The sequence below is a fragment of the Sylvia atricapilla genome, chromosome 1 (assembly GCF_009819655.1).
Source record: "Sylvia atricapilla isolate bSylAtr1 chromosome 1, bSylAtr1.pri, whole genome shotgun sequence".
Lineage (NCBI taxonomy): Eukaryota > Metazoa > Chordata > Aves > Passeriformes > Sylviidae > Sylvia > Sylvia atricapilla.
In genome coordinates this window covers 46,448,764-46,468,124 of record NC_089140.1, presented here as the reverse complement: position 1 = coordinate 46,468,124, position 19,361 = coordinate 46,448,764, and the positions used below count along the sequence as shown (strand labels likewise).

The window sequence follows — 19,361 nt, the reverse complement described above, 5'->3', positions numbered from 1 at the left end:
ATGCCTCCCTGGCTTGGTTACCACCAGGTGTCAACTTTTATGGGCTCTTTTCCCACTTAGCTACTTTATAAAATGCTCACAAAGTTAGAATCAGGCTCACAGTCAAAAAGACAAAGTCACAGTAGCAGATGCTGTGCAAGTACTACTGATAAGAGATTTTACATATGCCTGTCAACTACAAAAAGCAGTGGAGAGTAGAAGATATAATAAACATAGGATTTTCTTTCCCCACATCATCCCAGACATACACATACCTGCTTAAGTGCAGCATTAAAAAAACTAGATGGGGAAGGAATGGTAATTGCAGGAACCTTTGGGAATTTAAAAAACTGACCTCAAAAGACAAGGAGCAGGGCAGTTCAGCTGGCTGCTGAAAGAATAAATAGTACATCAGCAACTGAGTCTGCTAGGGAGAACTGCTTTTCAGCTGCGTCCAGGAGAAGGAAAGTTATGCTGCCCCTAGGAGAGAGGGCAGAGAACAGACTGAGCACTGAAAAGCAGAAAATCCTTACACTTCTTGCAGTTAATTATTTTCACATGTATTAACTCATTTTCAATTTTTTGTTGAGCATTTTGAATATCTGGGTGCAAGGCAGAGTGTAATACAAGGAACAAGACTCTGCTCATTGTTATGCTCTCAGAGTTGAGACTGGCTCTGTTTTTCCTGTGAAAAAGGATTCTATTGGCAAAGGCACATTAGCTTCTGTCCTACTCTCAGAAAATTCCTGGTGCTGTGTTCTGGAGAAGAAAAAGAAAAAAAGGGAAAAGGAACCACACAAAGCACACAAGCTACTCAAATCCTTTTGGGTTCCAATGCCTCAAACATGAGATCTGAGTCTGGAAATCTGGTCTTTCAATTGCATCAACTCTGACACCCAAGTAGGGGCAATAAATTTCCATGCCAATGATTTTAGCACAAAATAACAAGTAATGCCAGTAACTCCAGTTAAAAAAGAAAAAAAAAAAAAAAAAGGAAAAAAATCCAGCACATGCACACACATCTGCTTTCTGTAGAAAATCTCGATGCTTCGTTATAAAGCTTCTGGCACAGAGCTGAAAACTGCTTGGGTTTTCAATGACCCTTGGAGCTGTTAAGTTTAATGGTGTTCTAGTCATGTTTGGGACAGAAGTTTAGGTACTGTGGGAGTGGAACTTCCTGGACGAAAGCTAAGACATTCAGGCAACTTCTATGGCAAGAGTTAGAAAGCATTTTTAAGGCATCACCTTTCATATTCAGGCACCCACACCGGAAGCTGGGTGTTTACGTCCCACTCCTGACCCTTTGCTGCCTGCAAGGATTTCTGCAACTTAGCTTCACATTGATATACCCACAGCAGAGTGCCAAGGATGTTGATAGTTTGGCAGCTAGTCACATTCTATTTCTGACAGGTTAAACCAGAGGGAGTAAATCACTGTCATGTCTCAAAGCACTCTTTTTTTTTTTTTTTTTTTTCCTTTTCTATTTCCCATGTCTATTTTGACAGCCAATGAATTATTCTGCCTATTCTGCTCTCAGCCTAACAGGATGCAATGTATGAAAAAGTTACAGCCTGTCACAATCCTGAAAATAATTTGCTGGGTATCATTTTGCTCCCCTTGACTATCCAATGTGTTTGTCTCCAATCACTAAATAAGGCAAAAGCAGTAAGTATTTTTGCTAACATTTAAAAAGTTGATGGAATCCAAGGAGGTTTTTAGCTATCCTTTCAATACGATTGGTTTGTTTTTAAAAATGTTAATTTACCACATTTCCCAGCTGGAGACTAGTTTATCAGTTAGAATTGGAAACTTACTCCCTTATCAACACAAAATGCTTTAAGGACAGAAAACAAAAACAATACTGTAGGATGCAGTAAAAAGAGCAAGGAGAAATTAGGCAGTGATACTAAGTCAAAATGGAATTCGGCAACCACACTCGAGCTCAACAGCAATTCAAACTTATTGATCCCAAGTTTCACTTTACATCTTCTAGAAAATACATTGAGTATGAACAATGTCAACAACAACAACATGATTAACTAAAATAATTCAGTACCCAAAGTGATACAAGGAGAGACTTAAGAAAGAGGGGTGGAAAATCACAGAATTTCAGAAGATTCTGAGTTGGAAGGGAAACACAAGGATAATTGAGTCCAGCTCTTAAGTGAATAGCCCATACAGGAACCAAACTCACAACCTTGGTGTTATTAGCACCATGCTCTAGCCAACTGAGCTAATACTAATTTTCTTTCAAAACCAGCTTGCGTAAGGCCTTGAGCAACCTGGTCTAGTGAGAGGGGAGGTGGGACTAAATGACCTTTAAGGTCTATTCTAACCCCCTATGGTTCTATGATAAAACCTAAAGGCCCACATGTAACAACGCATTGTCTCCAATACTTTATTTTTGGTTTTTGCTTATGAAAATCAGAGAGAGGAAAACAACTAGGTGTTATACAGTTAATTAAGCTCTTGTATAAATTCATTTACCAGGATTGTGTATACTAAATCATCTTGTCTAAGGCTGTGTGCAAGTGTAAAATCATTAACTATTGTTATGTGATAACAAGCCCAAACCTGCAACACCCAAGTTTATTTAAACTGAAAGGATGACAAACATGAAAGCCAAGCACTCCTACTCTTTTCAGCATTTTCTTCACCAGCCAAAAGGGTCTTGGACTCTCCATAAAATGTTTGGCAACAAAGGCCCTGTTAATTGACAAGCTATTGCTTTTACTGCTTCCTACCACAATTTGTGGGAATCTTTTAGACCCAAATCAATTCTGCACACAAGCGTTCCCATGAGATGCCACACGCATTCCCATTTGAAGCCACTTACAAGAAGTGCTACAGCCTCCCTCATAAAACCTTTGTCTTCACTGGGCACTTCTGGAACCACGTGCAACCCTTTCATCCCCTGATGGACAGCAGGTTCTTTTTTGCTTGTTTGTTTACTTACTTTAACCATATTCTTTGTTTTCTGCCATCTCACTGCTTTGTTTTTACTCTAAGATAGATCCTTGCCTTTGCAAGGATGGAGTTAAAGCAGAGATGTTTGCAGTCCTCATTTCACCCCAATGCCAATAAAAAATAGTCCCCTCATTAGAAGCTGCCTGTTAACAGCTCTCCTTTATTGCTAAAGCTCAGTGTAGTTAATTCTTCTTTGTCAGTAAGAATAATCAATCTCAGCCTGTTAATTAGAAAAAGTTTAAGAGGGTACAGACACCTGACAGCATAAGCTCTGTTCCTTTTCTGTCAGGAACAACAGCAATCTGCACTCGTGGTATAAGCCCTTATTATCACCATTTAAAAGTGGTCAGACTGCATTATTGTTTTCTTTATATGCTTTAGGAATGCAAAATCCACCCTGCTTTGTGTATTTATTTCCTTTAGATGACAAGAAGTCCTGGACACTTTTTCTCTGTTCTGCAATGCCCCATTCAGGAGTACTGTTAATCAACGTTCATTTGGGCCATTCAGGTACCCAAGAAGCTTTAAGTCTTTCATGGCTTCTAGTATCACTTCATTCATTCATTATCACAATACCATCTCTAATCATAAAACTGGAAAGACAGTCTCTGTCTAAACAAGAGCTTTATATAGAGCACCTTCCTCCAGCTTCTCAGCATTTCCACCTTCCTTTTCTAACAGGAAAGATTCCCCACAGAAATCTGCTAAATCATGCTTTCATCTTTCTTCATGTTCTTTTTTCCACGTTTTTTTTTTTTTTTTTCTCGGTGACAGAATACATGTCCTTAGACTATAAAGTACAACAGGCACTCATCTTTTACTGCTGCCCATATATGCCATAGAAATAGTAACTAATAGTGCTATCTGTATGAAACAATGGACAAGGAAGAACAGCTGGAGGAAACAGAGACCATGCTGAAGCATGTAAGGCAAATTTGAGCTGAACCCTGAAGAGTAGGAGGGGCAAGAAAAAAGGCTCCAAGGAAGGAAGGGAGGTGAGAAAGAGGCTGTGTGTTCTGAGCCTGTGATCCTTAAGGAGTAATCTAGACCTTCAGGGCGCTGGTCAATGGGAATGTACCTAAACAGGGCACAGTCTCTTGCTGCATAGAAAGACTCACTTCCCAACCAAAAATTGAAAGTATGATGAAGGTTTCTGCAGCCTGAGTTGGGAACACACTCTGAGTAGGTGAGCTAAGAAGCTCTGCAAGTTAGGAGAGATGTAGGATGAAAGTCAAATATCTACAGAGGGAGGAAATGAGACCTTGACAGACAAAAATGCTTCCCAAATTCTAAGATCTGAAGTGCTTAGGAATCAAAGTTATTTACAGTGAATAACTCCACTGAATCATGCCCACTTGAACTGCTATGCCACAGTTTACTTCTATTTCAGAGAAACTGTGAATAGTTTTTATTTTTAATTTTACTTCATGACTCTTATTAAAGGAATTTTTAACTTTTCCTGAGAGACATGTTTTTGAGAGAAATCAGAAAAAAATATTAAAAATGGCTATGCATGTTGATAAAAGAAAAAACACATTGTTTTTAACATTTTCTTTTTGAATATTCAGATTTTTTTAAGCACTGGTATGTCCAAAATTAAAGGCATTTAATATTTTAGGCATGGCTCAGGTAGTGTACAATCCCCATGAAAGTAGGTATACTTTTTGAAGCCTGAAGAAAATCAGATAAAGAAAATATAAATAACAGAAGAATGCCTATGTCTCCATGCTGCATTATTTTTCTTGCTGAAGTTCAGCACATACCAAGGCCTTGCTCTTCCACACCCACCTCCACAACCATACTTCACCTACCTGCAGGACTTTTTTTTTTTTATTAGGCTACTGGGAAAGTCAAACTCTCTAGCCTTGCAAAAAATCTGCAGACAAAATTATGGGGTGTTCCAGAGAGACACAGTGACCAACCCTCCACATCCCATTTCTAAGCACTCCCTGATCTCCATTTGCATCCACACATAAACCAACCACTTTTCTAATGTCACTAACTTTGAAGATGTGAACACTGCTCCTACCAAAAGACCAACTCATTGCTTTTCCACCCCTCACTGCAACTCCTTGTCTGTTTCTTAGCCCCAGAGTAAGGGCAGACAGTGTCTGCTGCAGTTTGGAGCTGAATCAAAGCAGCTGAAATACATGGAAATTTGGGAAGATCAGCATTTGGCACTGCACTAAGGATGGAAATTTGAATTTGAATTATCCTCAGCCTTCACTGAGGATACATTTAATTGCGCATTCCCCTGAGTTTCCCAGTAGACTGGCGTACCTCCCCCACTGCTTTTTGTGGTGGGAATGTATTCCAGCAGCTCCCAATATCGGTTAAAGCCAAGCCTTTAAAGCAGTATCAGGGTGCTTAATCACCCAGCTGACTGCAAGGGCAGGATCGGTCTTGGCTATCTTCAGCCATCTCTGAGGCCAGGAGCTGGGTAGGCTCCCCCTCTAGTTAGTGGAGGAAGATAAGCATCTGCAGAGAGTAATCCATCCCACCTCTCTCTCTGAATTAACTGAAGAGGAGCCCAGATAAGTAGTTCAGATCAGACACATTACTTCTGAATAGCTGCAGCTAGACAAGATTAATTCCACCCTCAGCATCCGAAACACTTACATATGTAGTTTCTCATTACTTATCACAGTTGAAACGTCTGTTACTCATTGATTTAGAAACAGATTCTGCCGTTGTGATTTCCTTTTCTTTGTGCAAGACTTTTATTATTCAGTATTTGTATCCTAGCACTCAGGAATATAAGTGACAAGACATTTCCTGCACGCACGCACCCACAAGCGCACCTGCAGACCAGTAGCTGAGCGCATCTTGAACCCCTCTGAGCAGCGGTTTAAAAGCCCCCGATGACGCAAAGGAGATCGAGCAGAGGCTCCTTTTTGACTCAGCTCTCCAAGAACCCTCAATCCTTGTGCTCTGCTTCCAGCTATGTGTGTTTCATTTGCTTCAAATCACTTTGGAAGAGCAGCTAAGAGGACAGCACTGCTTTTGCGAAACGATGCTGTTCAGGGACCAAACACACACAACCACCCTGCTGATGGTCGTCGCCGGGACATGCCTCTCCGCGGGACAGACACTCCCAGCTCTCACCACCGCAGCAGTGCCATAACCCGGCCTCCGTTTCCCAAGCAGGTCCGCTTCCCTCTCCCCGCGGGGTGCGGAGCGCGGCGGGCCCGGCGCTGCGCGCTCCCAGCGTGGCGCTGCCTCGCACGGCCGCATGCCTCACATGCCGGAACGCGCAGCGCCCACGGTCTGGGTAACAGCGCTCAAAGCACTCAAAAGGGGCTACTTATGAGTTTGGATACTACCACCTAAAGATAAGCTTCTCCATGGTTACCGCTCTCACGCAAGGTCACTTTCCTGCCAAACCTCCTCTCCTCCCTGCCTGGCTCTGTCTCCTTCTCCCTCCACATTTTTTTTTTTCCCCAAACGTGCTACATCAAAGGAGAAAATGAAAACATTTACGATAATCACAGTCTGACTATTTTAATGCAGGCTGTAGGAAAGGAAACATGTAAGCCAAGTGCTCTTACTGTGCAAGCAGAAACACACTCTCGACCTCATAAAAGTAGTATCTGAGAAATAACACTTGATTAAAGAAGCCAGTCCTTCATTTAAGTAGGTGCTTATGGTAGGGAAAACAGCCAGGGTTTCTCTAGAACAGGCCACTGGCCTATCACGAAAAGCAGGAACAGGCCAGACAGATGAATTATTGCGAGACAGCTGGGTTTCAGCCGGGGTGCGAGGAGATCCCTATTATCCTGTCCACCTTTCCTACACAAATGCCTCTCCCCGGAGAAACTGGGTCATTAAAAGCCAGCTCGTTCACTCCTGACAGGCAATATGCACTGAGTGAGAGGTGATACATTCTCATTTTCAGCAAGAAATCTTAGTCGCCCCAAGGAGCAGCTCACTTAGGAGGGTGGTAATGGAATACAGGGCCTTTCATCTCTGCCTCGCCGCCGCGAGCGCAGCCTGGCTCGGGAACAACCCGAAAGTTATTAGTTAATGGCTTGTTTTGCTGACCTCCATGAAATGAGGCTGGTGCGACTTTCAGTAGACGATAGCTAGGACTACAAGTAGATGATAGCTAGGAACCATATTAATGAGTTGACACCAGGTAGGTAAGGACCGAGTGAATTGCCCAGGTGTAGCCATGCCGTGTCTTTCTCTGCCCTTCAGGGCCATGGAACACACAGGAAGCCCTGCAACTGGCCAGCCTGCTCCACTAGCTGGGGACCCCCAGCTCCCAGTTTTGCCCTCATTTGCACCAACAATGCGTTAAAAACATATAAACAAACAACAGCCATCTCACATTCTTTGGGAGCTCAGTAGTATCTAGTAGGCACCATTTGGAGCTGGTAATACCACAAACCAGAACTACCAAAATGCTATCCCAAAATGTGTTCCCACAGTCCAGATCTGAAGATGTGTACTTACTTCTAGGTGCATCATTTTGCAACAATAAAAATACTTCATTTAAGTAATTCCTCATTTTAACACATTTAGTGACTGCTGATCAACCCTACATCTCTCCAGGAAAACAAACCACAGCCATGCCTCTTTACTGACTTCCTGTTCAAAGGCATCTGCAGTCCCGAGTTTGAGCTCCCCCTGGGACAGTGATGGCCTGTAGAATCCAAAATTGTCCATCATTTGAAGAGTTTGCTCCCAAGAAATGCAGAATTCACCCTGAAGTGAGAGTAGCTGCAATCCTTATACCCAGGTCCCCAAAATACCTTAGCAACAGTTTATGCTACTTCCTATGCCAAGTTTCCACAAAAGACTGAAATCCCAGAAGAAATCTAACTTGGGTTGAAGAGCTTCCCTCCATCTGTTAAAGCCTGCACAAGTTACAGCCTGTCACACACAAGCCTGTTTCCATCACTTTGCATGACGAGATAGGTATCTTCAAATAAGACATCCATCCACCAACTGCTTAGATAAGAGATTCACTGAGGACCCATTCCCAAAAGGGAATGGATGCAAAGCAGGCAGCAAACTTGTATCACAGCCCCGAGGATGCTCCCTTTATTTACTTCAAATTAAAATCACATAGGAATTAGCTCCACTTCTGGAGAAAACTGGCAAGTGGGTAAAAAAGGCTCTGCAGAGAGATGGAAGGGAGGTTTGGTGTGGCTTACACATAGATGGCACTCCTTTAGCTGTCAGAAAGATTCAGACTGAGAGCTGGACATTTTATACGGATGTCATTAACATCCCAAACAATCATGCCGTCTTTCTTGGAAGGGATAGTTAAGTGGCTTTAAACTTCTTACTCTCAATAGTTGATGCGTTTCCTTCTCTAACCAAAAGATGAGTAACTCTCAAGGTCAGACCTTCAGGTGTGACACTTTATTCCTCTATTTCTTTACACTGCTCTCCCCAGGTATCTCTCTCCAATGCTCTTCTCAGCACAGAAGCTTTTGATAGTCAGAGAACAATGAAAGTTGATCAAGGAGATGACCACACCAATAACTGGGCAACAGGCAATATCTGTACAGCACTTAAAAAAGAGCGAAGCACAACCCACATGTGTCCACAGACTTCTCAACCATTCAGACCTGCCTTACACGGAGGAACATAACTAAGAAAAGCCAGATTGTAAAGCTACTGCTTTACACCTGGAGTGAGAGGAGGACCCACTAAGCACAGAAGAAGTTCTCAGCCAGGGACATAAGGCATTCAGCAGAGAAGGAGCCCAGGGCATGTATCAGTGTGACATGTGTGACAGCACGCTTTCATTATTACACAATTAAAACCTTAAAAAAAAATTACCTGAGTACCCTGATCTCCACAGGAGCAGTGATGACTTAGCATAAATTAATTTTGCAGATTACCAGGGTTTTTTTTCCCCCACAGAACAATTCAAGAACTCTGCAGCAGCTTCATTAAATGTGTGTATATGTGTAAAGATACATTGTTTTTAAAGTCTGTCTTTCTCTCCTCGTTTTTTTTTTATTTTCATTATTCAGATGACCAGTATCTGGTACTAATTGCTTGGCATTCTAGTGAAATGTAAAGCCTTACACATTCTAAGTATAGATAATAGATAATATAGATAATCAGCCCACAAATTGCAACAAAAGCAGAGATCCGAACTTCGTGTTTTACTCATCTCACAGATTACAGAAAGGAAGGCAAAGTTATCTGCCCCAACTCACACAGCATTATCTTTTAACTTAATGGAAGTGAAAAAGAAGCCTGCACTCATTACTCAAAGGATGCAGTTATTACTTCCTCTCTATATTGTTGCTAGTCAAGAACAAAATCCAGGATATGACCTTTTCATCAAGCGTCAAGTCAAAAATCCACCTGGGACAGCCTCAGGAGGCAACCCTCATTCTTTCACTCAGTAATTCAGAGCAAAGGGTCTTGTTGCATATAGCTGAAAGGAATCCTTGGAAAAGTTTGGCTTAAGGAAGCATCTATTAACTCTGATCAATAAATGAAGGCCAAAAAGATTTCTGTCTCTTCTTGTATGATCCTATCACAAAAAAGGCATCACTAATTCAACAGATCAGCCCTCTCCCAAGCTACTTGCTCCATCTACATACAGTGTAAGGTCACAGAAAAGATTATAAACTCAAAATGTGAGTGATAGGATGTATTAATTCCATAAATTCTTCAACAGAGACCTGAATTCCAAGAGAAGAAAGCATAATAGTGTTGGATTCCTTGTATTTTTTGTTTTGTTATGGCAATAATGATGTGCCTTTTGAAGTTCATACAGGGAGATACAATGCCAAAAGGCAAATACTTACAATACAAGAACACTTGGTACATTTATTTCCTTCAGGCCTAAATTCTTCTCCTTCATTGTAAAGTCTCCCTTCAAATACACAACCTGGAAAACAGAATTTGAATAAGTTTAACTCAAGGTAGAATGCTGAGTTTTCTCCCTAACACACCCCACTGTACAACAATATGAGAAGTAAATCGTACCATCCTCTCCGTACAGAATCATGGAATTGTTTCAGTTGGAAAAGACTTCCAAGATATCAAATCCAGCCTTTGACTGATTATTAGCTAGGCAAGTAGACTATGCACTAAATGCCACATCCAGTCATTTCTTGAACATCTTCAAAGATAGTGACTCCAGGGATAGTGACTGGGCAGCCCGTTACAAGCCTAACAACCCTTTCCATGCTGAAATTCCTCCTGATGTCATCAGAGGAGACTGAACCTTCCCTGGCACAGCCTGGGACTGTGTCCTCATGTCCTGTGACTGGCTGCCTGGGAAAAGAAACCAATCCCCACCTTGCTACAACCTCCTTTCAGGTAGCTGTAGAGAGGCGATCACTTCAGAAGAAAACAAATCACTTCAAAATCCTGAACAAATCCTTGAGAAACCCTACATGTCTTCTTTGGGGAAGGGGGTGGAGGGAGGGGGGAAGACAACATCCTTCTACAGCAGATAAATTTGCAAAAATGAAGTCGAGGCTAGGCTAAGTCTCCCATTAGAAGTGCCTTTAAAACAGTTGTTAAGGCTGTTTGCTTTTTAATAATTCATTCTTACTGAGTTTATATTTGATATTAGTAGATATTATAACTAATCAAAACATAATAAATCCATTCTATCGCAACTGGAGCAGTGCTTACCTTCAAATCTCTGATAAAATCAAATGAACCTAAAAAAGCGTGATAATTTGCCACTGTGCTTCACTCCCCTTCAAAGAGTTAGTCTCCTTCTTTATGATTACTCTTGTCCTTCCTCTCCTAACAAAATCGTGGTCATCAGTTATGCAAACCCACCTTACAGACCCTCTAAAAAAAGGACATAAACACACTTGTGAATATTAGCACAGGATATTGCCTATGTATCCCCTGGTCTGCATATCCTCTACTAAAACATATTAAAAAGATCTCGTGTCATTTCGTTCATTGTGAGTCACCAGCCCACATTTTAGTAACTTGTTGAATATAACAGAGAAGCAGCCTCACAGGTGATGATGGTATCATTAGATATACAGTTGCACATGTAGAACAGCATCTTAACCATGAAATCTCACCTGGACACACAGGACAACACATTCCCCTGAGTCTGGAAGGGTTTTTGCAATGAACAACACACTGTACTTCTGATTCTACTATCACTCCTTCCTGGAAAAGAAGCAGATTAGACACACTCATTGTTAGCATTGTGGTTGCTTTAACAAATAAAAATTCACAATTACTGTCAGTAGAATAAAAGCCCAGCACATGCCACAAAGCACTGGGTTTCAAAACTTCTTTTCTTTCTGTACCTGCTGCCTGGTATCAGGATTCAGGTTAATCCACAGTCAAAAGACCCACTTCAGTCTCCCTGACTCCAGACATGGGATTTGCCTTAAAATGCATCAGGGTAAAAAAACCAAGCATCCTCTTAGGGAAAGGAATCCTGCTTTATCAGGAATCCTTAACCTCAGTAATCTGCCATGTAGCTCTGGTGAAAACAGGCTGGACACAAGGCTTTCTCCTCCCCCTCCTATTGGAGGAAAATAGACCTAGAAAACAGATGAAAGCATCTTGTTCTGTAGAGGGGAGACGCTTATCTTTGATATTTTGCCTGATAAGTATTAGTAAATTAACATTTCCTGTACTTATTTGAGAAGTCAAGAGTCCTGAACAAACCTGGGTGTGAGGGTCTACACATAAAAGCTGCTACTTTTTTTCTTCTGCTTACAGCTGTCTGAAGCAAGGCAAAGTTGTTTTTTAAATGTGTGAATCTAAGGTAAATAGGGTCACCCAGATTTGCATTTAGACACTGAAACAGGCAATAAAGAACTGACCATTTCGTTCAACATACCTATATTCATGTAGAAACTCACGTTTCTTTTCATTAAGCGCAAGAATACTCAGAGCAGTATTAAGAGCAGAATACTGCTCCAGCTTCAGTCATCTCAGCATACTTATTTTCAAAAATCAGTTGGTGTCACAGAGCAGAAATGTTACAGAAAAAGAGAAAAAAAACCCTTGAAACTCTCTTCTCCTCTAAGTGGAGGCTCTTCATACTCACTCATCTCCTCTTTTCCAACTGCCATTCTTAGTAGCTGCCTGAATGTTACTATTAAAACCAGATCAAATTGTCAGCAAAAAGTGCAGACCTATTTGCAGACATAAGCTAAAACTGCCTACATAATTACTTGGTCTGAGCCTGACAAGCAACAATCTTGAAAATGCTATGGTTGCATATAGCCAAGCTACCAAAAATACCATTGTGTTAACAGTGCAGGAGCCCAGGAAAAAAGATTTGGTTGTGTGCTTTTCTTAAAGAAAGGTAAAACCCATGGACACATACACACAGAAGTGTCCAATTATTAAAATAATTTGTATCTCACAAAAGGCTTAGAATGCTGAAGAAAAGTGGACAACTTTAAGGTCAAGACAGCAGGAAATGGCATGGCTGTGTACCTTTCCTTCAGCAAAGTTTGGGTATTGGGGTACTTCAAGTAATTTAAAACCTATACTTCTGAACATTTGGTTACAGCTGGCTGCATCTGAGTGGATTTAAATTACTTTAAATGCAAAGTCCATATTGTGCTTTGGGCATAAAATATTTCAGGTTATTTGGATTGGATAAATGAAGGCTCAGGATTTCCTGGGAAAAGCTTACAACTCAATTAGCATGATTTTTATGACATCCTTACCTGGCACTGGTAAGTAACACAAGGATTGCTGGGGAGGTGCCATTTCATGGAGCTGTTGTACGTATTTCCTCCAAAACTGCAATCTAGAGGATGAGAGAGAAGCACATCAGTTCAGCTGAACAAAATATTGTGGGAGGCTGCTGCTGAGGATCACAGGGCAGCATCCTAAATGCAACCCCCCCTCTCCCCTGGAAGAGGCAGAGCTGAGAGGTGGGATGAAGAAGGATCGTGTCCTGGGAGGACTGGCAGCACTGCCCCAGACACCTGCTGCTGATGCCCAACTGGCCAAACTCCTTACTAACTCTGACTGGTCAAGACAAACCAAAATCGTGACAATTCACTTGAAAATGGATATCAGTGCTTACTCTGCAGTCCATTCAGGAGCTACTCAGTCAAGCATTGGAATGTGGGGAGGGAGGAAAGAGGGTAAAAGAAGAGCTGGAAGCATTCATCATATAGCTTGGTCATGTTATCTTCATCCATTAACCAAAGCCCTCAGGAGAGCTCTTCAGCAAGCACAGCTCAGCATGGATGAGCTGACACTGTCAGAGATACCACTCTTTTATGCCTTCTCATGTTCATGACAGGAGGGATCACCATCCATATGAACTAAAAGCCATCAAGTTCTCCTGTGTATGTGGTGAATCTCCATGGGATACATTCTGGACTCTCATAGAGTTTGGCTTTATTCGTCTCAGTGTGTTATATGACAACTTTGCTAACAGAAAACAGGTTTGTTTGCCCATGCACTCAATCAACCCACATTTGTTTTGTGCAAAATGAATTTTCATGGTGCCATTTGGGAAAAAATAAAAAAAAAAAAAAAATAAATAAATAAAAAAAAAAAACAAACAAACAAAAACCACATTAATTTTCACTTTTTTGATTACACGTTCCTACTAGTTTCCCTTCCTTTTTGGTTTTCCCTTTTGCCATTTTCTGATATTTTGCAAAAAAGAAAACCAAAAACTAGCACAAAGAAAATAATAAAATAACTCACCAGAGAAGCCCAACCAAAAATACTTATAAAGTCGAAATATAATATTTGTTTAAAAAGAGTTAGTTTATTAATGCAAAATTCTTTCAACTAAAAAATAATTCTTTGGAGACTTAGAATGGTTCTGAGAAAAATTTTGGAAATAACACATACCCCATTTTCTATGGGAAAAATGCCCATTTTCCATTTACTGCTTTTAGGTTTTTTCCTAGTATATTTTATTCAAAATTAACTGGATCAAAGAGCCCATGAAACCAGCAGGAGTCTTGCCAAAGACTTTGAAACACAGCCGTGTACATAGAGCTACAGAATCACAAAGCTACAATCAGTCAAACAATGCCCATGGCACCGTTCTGTTTCCACACCCTACCTCAACAACTACTCTTAAGTCTTTCTCAGCTGTGTGGGGTGCACTGTCCTGCTTTGGAATACATTTTATGTCCTTCTGAAAATAAAGGCCATTTATCAGCCCTACACCAGTAAATCTTTGAGCTCGCTGTAAAAGAAAACTGAAAGTCAGAGTTCTGAGGTATTCAGGAACTTTAAATCTCCTTAAAATCATTTTGAATTCAACACAAAATTTAAAGAAATCATGATATATAAAGACCATTTGCAAATGTGTTAACTGCCTCCATTTAAGTTCCGAAACAACAGAAGACTTGTACTTCAGAATTTGCAGTAATCAGAAATTCTTTTTCCAGGATAAATACAAACAACATGGGAGAAATTTGTAGATGCTGTGGCCATTTCACTTACCTAAGGTGAAACAGGTATATTTTGAAAAGAGATGATCAATAGTCTCAGAGCTGGTTGATTATTTCATCTTTGACAAACATTGAAAGGCACAAAGTATACATCTGAGTCTCATATTACTGAGCAGCAAATCCCCTATAAAATTTTTTTGAATAATAAAGAAATATTCAGATTCTCAGTGCATTAAATACAGTTCTCTGACCTCTCATACATGCAAGTCAACACATCAAGAGAGGAGTGTGAAGCCCTATACTCCTCTTACGCATTTTGAAGTTCCATTCTGAAAAACACTGAGTTAATCTTGCAGCACGGTCTCACTTAATGCTCACTGAAAACCCTGATGAATGTAGAGCTTATTCAATGTGTTTAACATCCCCAAGTTGCTGAAGCCCAGGTCATACTGGTCCCAGTCTGAGAAGCAATTTTCAAGTGTGCAGGACATTCAGCATGGTATGAGCTCTGTTGTTAAATAGCTGTGTGTGTATTTTACCAGAATCAAGAATCAAGGATTAGGTTGGACAACAGCAACTGCAAAATACCTTACATATTTGCTCAGCAATTATGTTCTTTAATGTAAAATGTTTCCTCTGTAAGAAAGCTAATGACCCTGGGCTAATCTGCATGTACAGATGTGCATATTAAACTGAAATTTTCAGCTCAAGGATTAGTCTGCTTGACAAAGCATGAAGGTGGTGTACTCATGCAGTCAGCACTGCTCTTGCTTGAAATGCATATCCAAGCTATGCAACAAAATCCTCTGCCCTGCAGCACCAGCCACTGCCCCTGTGGAAAGCAGCAAAGAGGAGGGCATACCAGAAGCAGCTACGGTAAAGAGAGTCTGCAGGCACCTAAAGGGAAGTTTTTAAACGGGAATCAGAATGGAGAAGACTGCAGAAGCACTGGAGCTACTAAGCCTGCTCTCAAGTTTTGGCATGGGCCAGCGGGTTAAATGAGGGAGGGAGAGCAGCGCCTGCCCGACACCATGCGGGGCGTGGTGGGGGCTGGATTTCAGCAGATGCTCAGCAGAAGGAGCAGCATGAAGGAAAGGGAGAGTTAGCCAGTATAACAAGCAGCCTCTGGGAGAGATGGGGGAAGGCTGAATGCCAGGCAAAACTGAAAAGGGTAAGAAAGGAGCGTTTTATAATCTCTGGGTGATGCTTTAACCTGTCTCTGACCACAGGTGTGCCCTGACACTCTGCCCTTTGGACACCCCAAGCTACACCCACTGCTTACTCTTCAAAAGGAAAAAGAAACAAAGCCCACATACCAGCAAGTTTTTCTGAACCTCGCTTTCAACGTACAAATCTCTCAGCTGACACCTGCAAACATATAGCTGGACTTTCCTACTCCCCCTACTCATAGCATGGAAATTTCTGAGCCTCACCTAAATTCATCTGAGTGAAACCTGCTGCATTCTATATGCCAACTCAGTCAAGCCATTCTGGCTCATCCATGGTTAAAGGTCCACCATATTTCGCCTGGAAGGTAGAAGTCACCGAATATTTTGTGTTCAAAAGCATCAGCAAAGTCCCTGTTGTCAATTTCCACAACAGAGCATGACGGAACATACTTGAAGTTCCTAAAAACCTTTTAAAGCTTTCTTTTCTTCTCCAAAAGCCTTTTGGAAATATTAGTATACATTAACTTACTTTCTCCATCCACCATTCAAAGGAAGAGCAGGAGAAAATAATAAATCAAGAAAGATCACACCTCAGGACTATGACTTAAATGCTATCTACTTACTTCTGCCTGAATACCTACATAAAAGAAAACTTTAAAAGGTTACAGAGGAAGATTTCAAGAAGGGAACCCAAAAAGCCTGAGAACGCTCTAAGGAGTATGTGAAAGATTTGACATTAATAAGTAAATCTGATCCTCTCTCATATTCCCCATAAGGAAAACCTTTAGGACTCCACATATGGAAGGAAGTTAAATATTAGTGGTCTACATCGATTTTAAAAATGCTAAAGTGATTCATATCAGTCAAGGAGTGTGTCCTAATTTTTCAGTCTTTCCTGCTCTTTTCTTTAAAAATAGCTGGTGTTTTATTAATGTAAAATATTAACCTTCAGTTAGTTGTAGGTTTTGTTGCCATTACCTCCTTCAACCCAAATAGTTCAGATAAGTCCTGAATAAACATACAACCTTAAAGTTGCTTATCTGAATCTAACCAAACCACTAAATACTTTGAAGTTGGTCAATTGTTGCATATTCAGTAGAAACTAATGGTAATTACCTTCTAGTCACCTCTTAAAGGGAAAATGATCCTCCAGATTTAGTTCTTCTGGCACACGCCAAAAAAGATGCTGAAATAGTTAAATAACTTCTAATATAATTATTTAGCTACTTTGTTTCAATATTGTGCATGCCATACTTGGGCACCTTTGTTTCAAATATAATAAACCAACCCTTGGCCAATTTAATTTGAAAGAACAATTTCATTCTAAAACAAGCATCCTCACAGAGAATTGGACTAGAATAACAAAAGAGGCAAATTATAGCGTATTTTTCTATTGGCATGCGGACAAGCTGATGATCAGGAACCCCTTTGTCTTTCCAAACCGTACAACTCTGATAAATGATCCTTTTTTTTTTCTCCCACAGATACCCACCCATATAACAGTACCATGAAGATAGGGGAATTGACTGTAAGAGACAGTTTAGTAGTGCTAAAACTCAGCCAGTGTCCTCAGGAGTTCATTAAAAAAACAACCCTTTATTACTCAATTTGACATTGCCTAATTAGATTCCAGAAGAAACTCGTGCTTATTTTAGTCTAACGAGATTTTTATAGACAAGTCATTTCCTTATTCTCCCAAGAGAAAGTGATAGATTGGTGCACAATAGACTGGCTCCTCATCCCTCATTTCTTCAGCATCTTTCTTCTCCTATTAAGTCTTTTTTTGCTTTCCTTCCACTTTCTGTTTAAAAAAACGTAACCTCACTATTGGCATGGGAAATAAACATTAGGAAAAAGAAAAGAGTCAGAAGACATGTTTTATTTAGTGTTTGATAAATTAATCCTCAGGGAGAGATCCAGGCATGCTAACACTAAATACCAGTTCTAGCCAAAAAAATGAGCCAACCCCAAAACCCTAAACAAAAAAAATAAAAAACCAAAACACCAATAACTTGCACATTTTGCAGTATTTCCCTGGCATGAAATGCATTAGCCAAAATAAAAGAACTGTGAATCACACATATATCTATTATGAAATATATTTTCACATGTTGTAGTGATGGTAGAGCCATTGACAGCTACCAGAAAATTAAACTTCCTGTTGAGTAACCCTGGTCTTCATTTGTCAACACAGAAGCATGAAAATGTATACAAAACCTCCCATGCTTATCAAGTCTAGCTCTAAACAGTGAAAATCCAACTCCTTCCTCTGTAACCAAGTACAAGCAAACCTATTTGCAGCCCGGCCATGGCAATTACAATACCCACGGGATGCACAGGGGCCATATAAAGGCTGCCCAACACAGCAGAGTCAGCAGAGTGAAGAGGCCATGGCAGGGGTGAGCTGGGCTAGGACACTTCATACACGAAGGATGTGAAGCAGCCCATGTGTGCTGAGCACACAGCAGCAGAAACAAAGACATCCACTCCTCCCAGTGCTGTTTTTGCCCCACGCAAACCACTGGAATGGAATTTTTCCCTTCCCAAATGTCATGTGTTCCACGTATAGGGTGAAAAAAATTTGCCCTGCAGGGTTCCTAAGAACCTTGCAATACAAAATGGTATACAGTTAGAGCTGCCATTGAATCTTGAGCTGATACATGATGTGCTTGCCAAGTCTGGCAGCTGGAGAACTTCCACCTCTTATAGTTGTGAAGGCTGTCATGAATGATGTTGCTCAGTGACAAAATTACTTGCTCTTGTACCTAGTTTTTTAACACCAGCAAAATCATCCATGATCTGTACAGCTTACACCTTCAAAATTAAATAGTAAAAAAACTCTTATTCCAGAACTAAATGTTAGTACTACATGCTTATCATTTTGTTGCAGAGAAACATCACGTGCAAAACCATCAATGTGAAAATCCGGGTAACTGATGTTTAACTGAAAAACTGTTTGTGACAACATGACAAGACTCTTCATTATAAGTTTCTTACATAATGGAAAATTATATTCACCAAGGTAATAAGAGTATCTGAAATTTGAGGCACCCCTGAACAAACAGTATACACCAGACATTCAAGAGATGGTAAATGTGCCTGCTAAAACCTTTGTTAGAAGAGTCAGCTCAAAGAAAAGAGACCTTTTCTTTGGCACAACCAGAAGTAATCAAAGGTGGCACTGTCATGATACTGAATGGTACTGTCCCTGTGGCTATTTGCTTCAAAACTTCTGCCTTTTCTTCAAATACAAACATCTGAATGAACACTGAGATGAATTTGTACTTCCAGCGTCAAGAAACAGACCTTCTAGTTTAAAGCTGGAACACCAGGAGACTCAGAAGCAGTGAGAAGGGCCAAAAGAAAAGTTAAGACTTGATTATGTCCTCAAATCATCTCATAGCCAGCCCTTGAAAGAAGCTGGGTCTAGATTATTCAGGTGAGGGTGAAAGAAGTTTCTTTAGGAAAATATACATGTCATCTTCACATCCCAGCCTCCGCCATCCATGTACCATCCCTTGCCTCTGACAGCTTGCCTTCGAGCATGCAAGGATGGGCTGCAAGTTATAGTGCCCCACTGGGGCCCCCCAAAAAGGTCCCCCAGTCAGTCTTGCAGGACACCAAAATGGTGTTGGTTACCTCATACGAGGGGTGTCCAGAGGCAAACACAGCACAGAGGTACATATGGATCCTGCAGGGTGTCAGTCGAGCAGCCAGAACACTGATAACCTCACAACCTCCCTCTAACTTTGTTTGCAAGCCAGCCCTAATAGTTGAAATTGGCTACAATCCTCAACCATAATATTTGATATCCTTTCCAAGAAATGCACAGTTAACTATGCTATCTTTGGATATTCAGTATTTGGTAGACCTAGCACTGTTGTTGCCTGGGCTGGGGTTC

The 19,361-nt window shown here is 40.8% G+C and overlaps 1 protein-coding gene across 2 annotated transcripts in view; it reads right to left on the bottom strand.

Annotated features, from left to right (window-relative positions):
- The window catches only part of BMPER (BMP binding endothelial regulator), a 146,533-nt gene that overhangs the window by 97,131 nt on the left and 30,041 nt on the right, over positions 1 to 19,361 (bottom strand). For both annotated transcript variants that reach the window (XM_066321774.1, XM_066321767.1), the window contains exons 4-6: positions 12,591 to 12,673; positions 10,974 to 11,064; positions 9,726 to 9,808 (exon numbers count right to left, since the gene is read on the bottom strand). In XM_066321774.1, the coding sequence (XP_066177871.1) occupies positions 9,726 to 9,808; positions 10,974 to 11,064; positions 12,591 to 12,673 (257 nt within the window). The remainder of the gene's footprint in view (positions 1 to 9,725; positions 9,809 to 10,973; positions 11,065 to 12,590; positions 12,674 to 19,361) is intronic.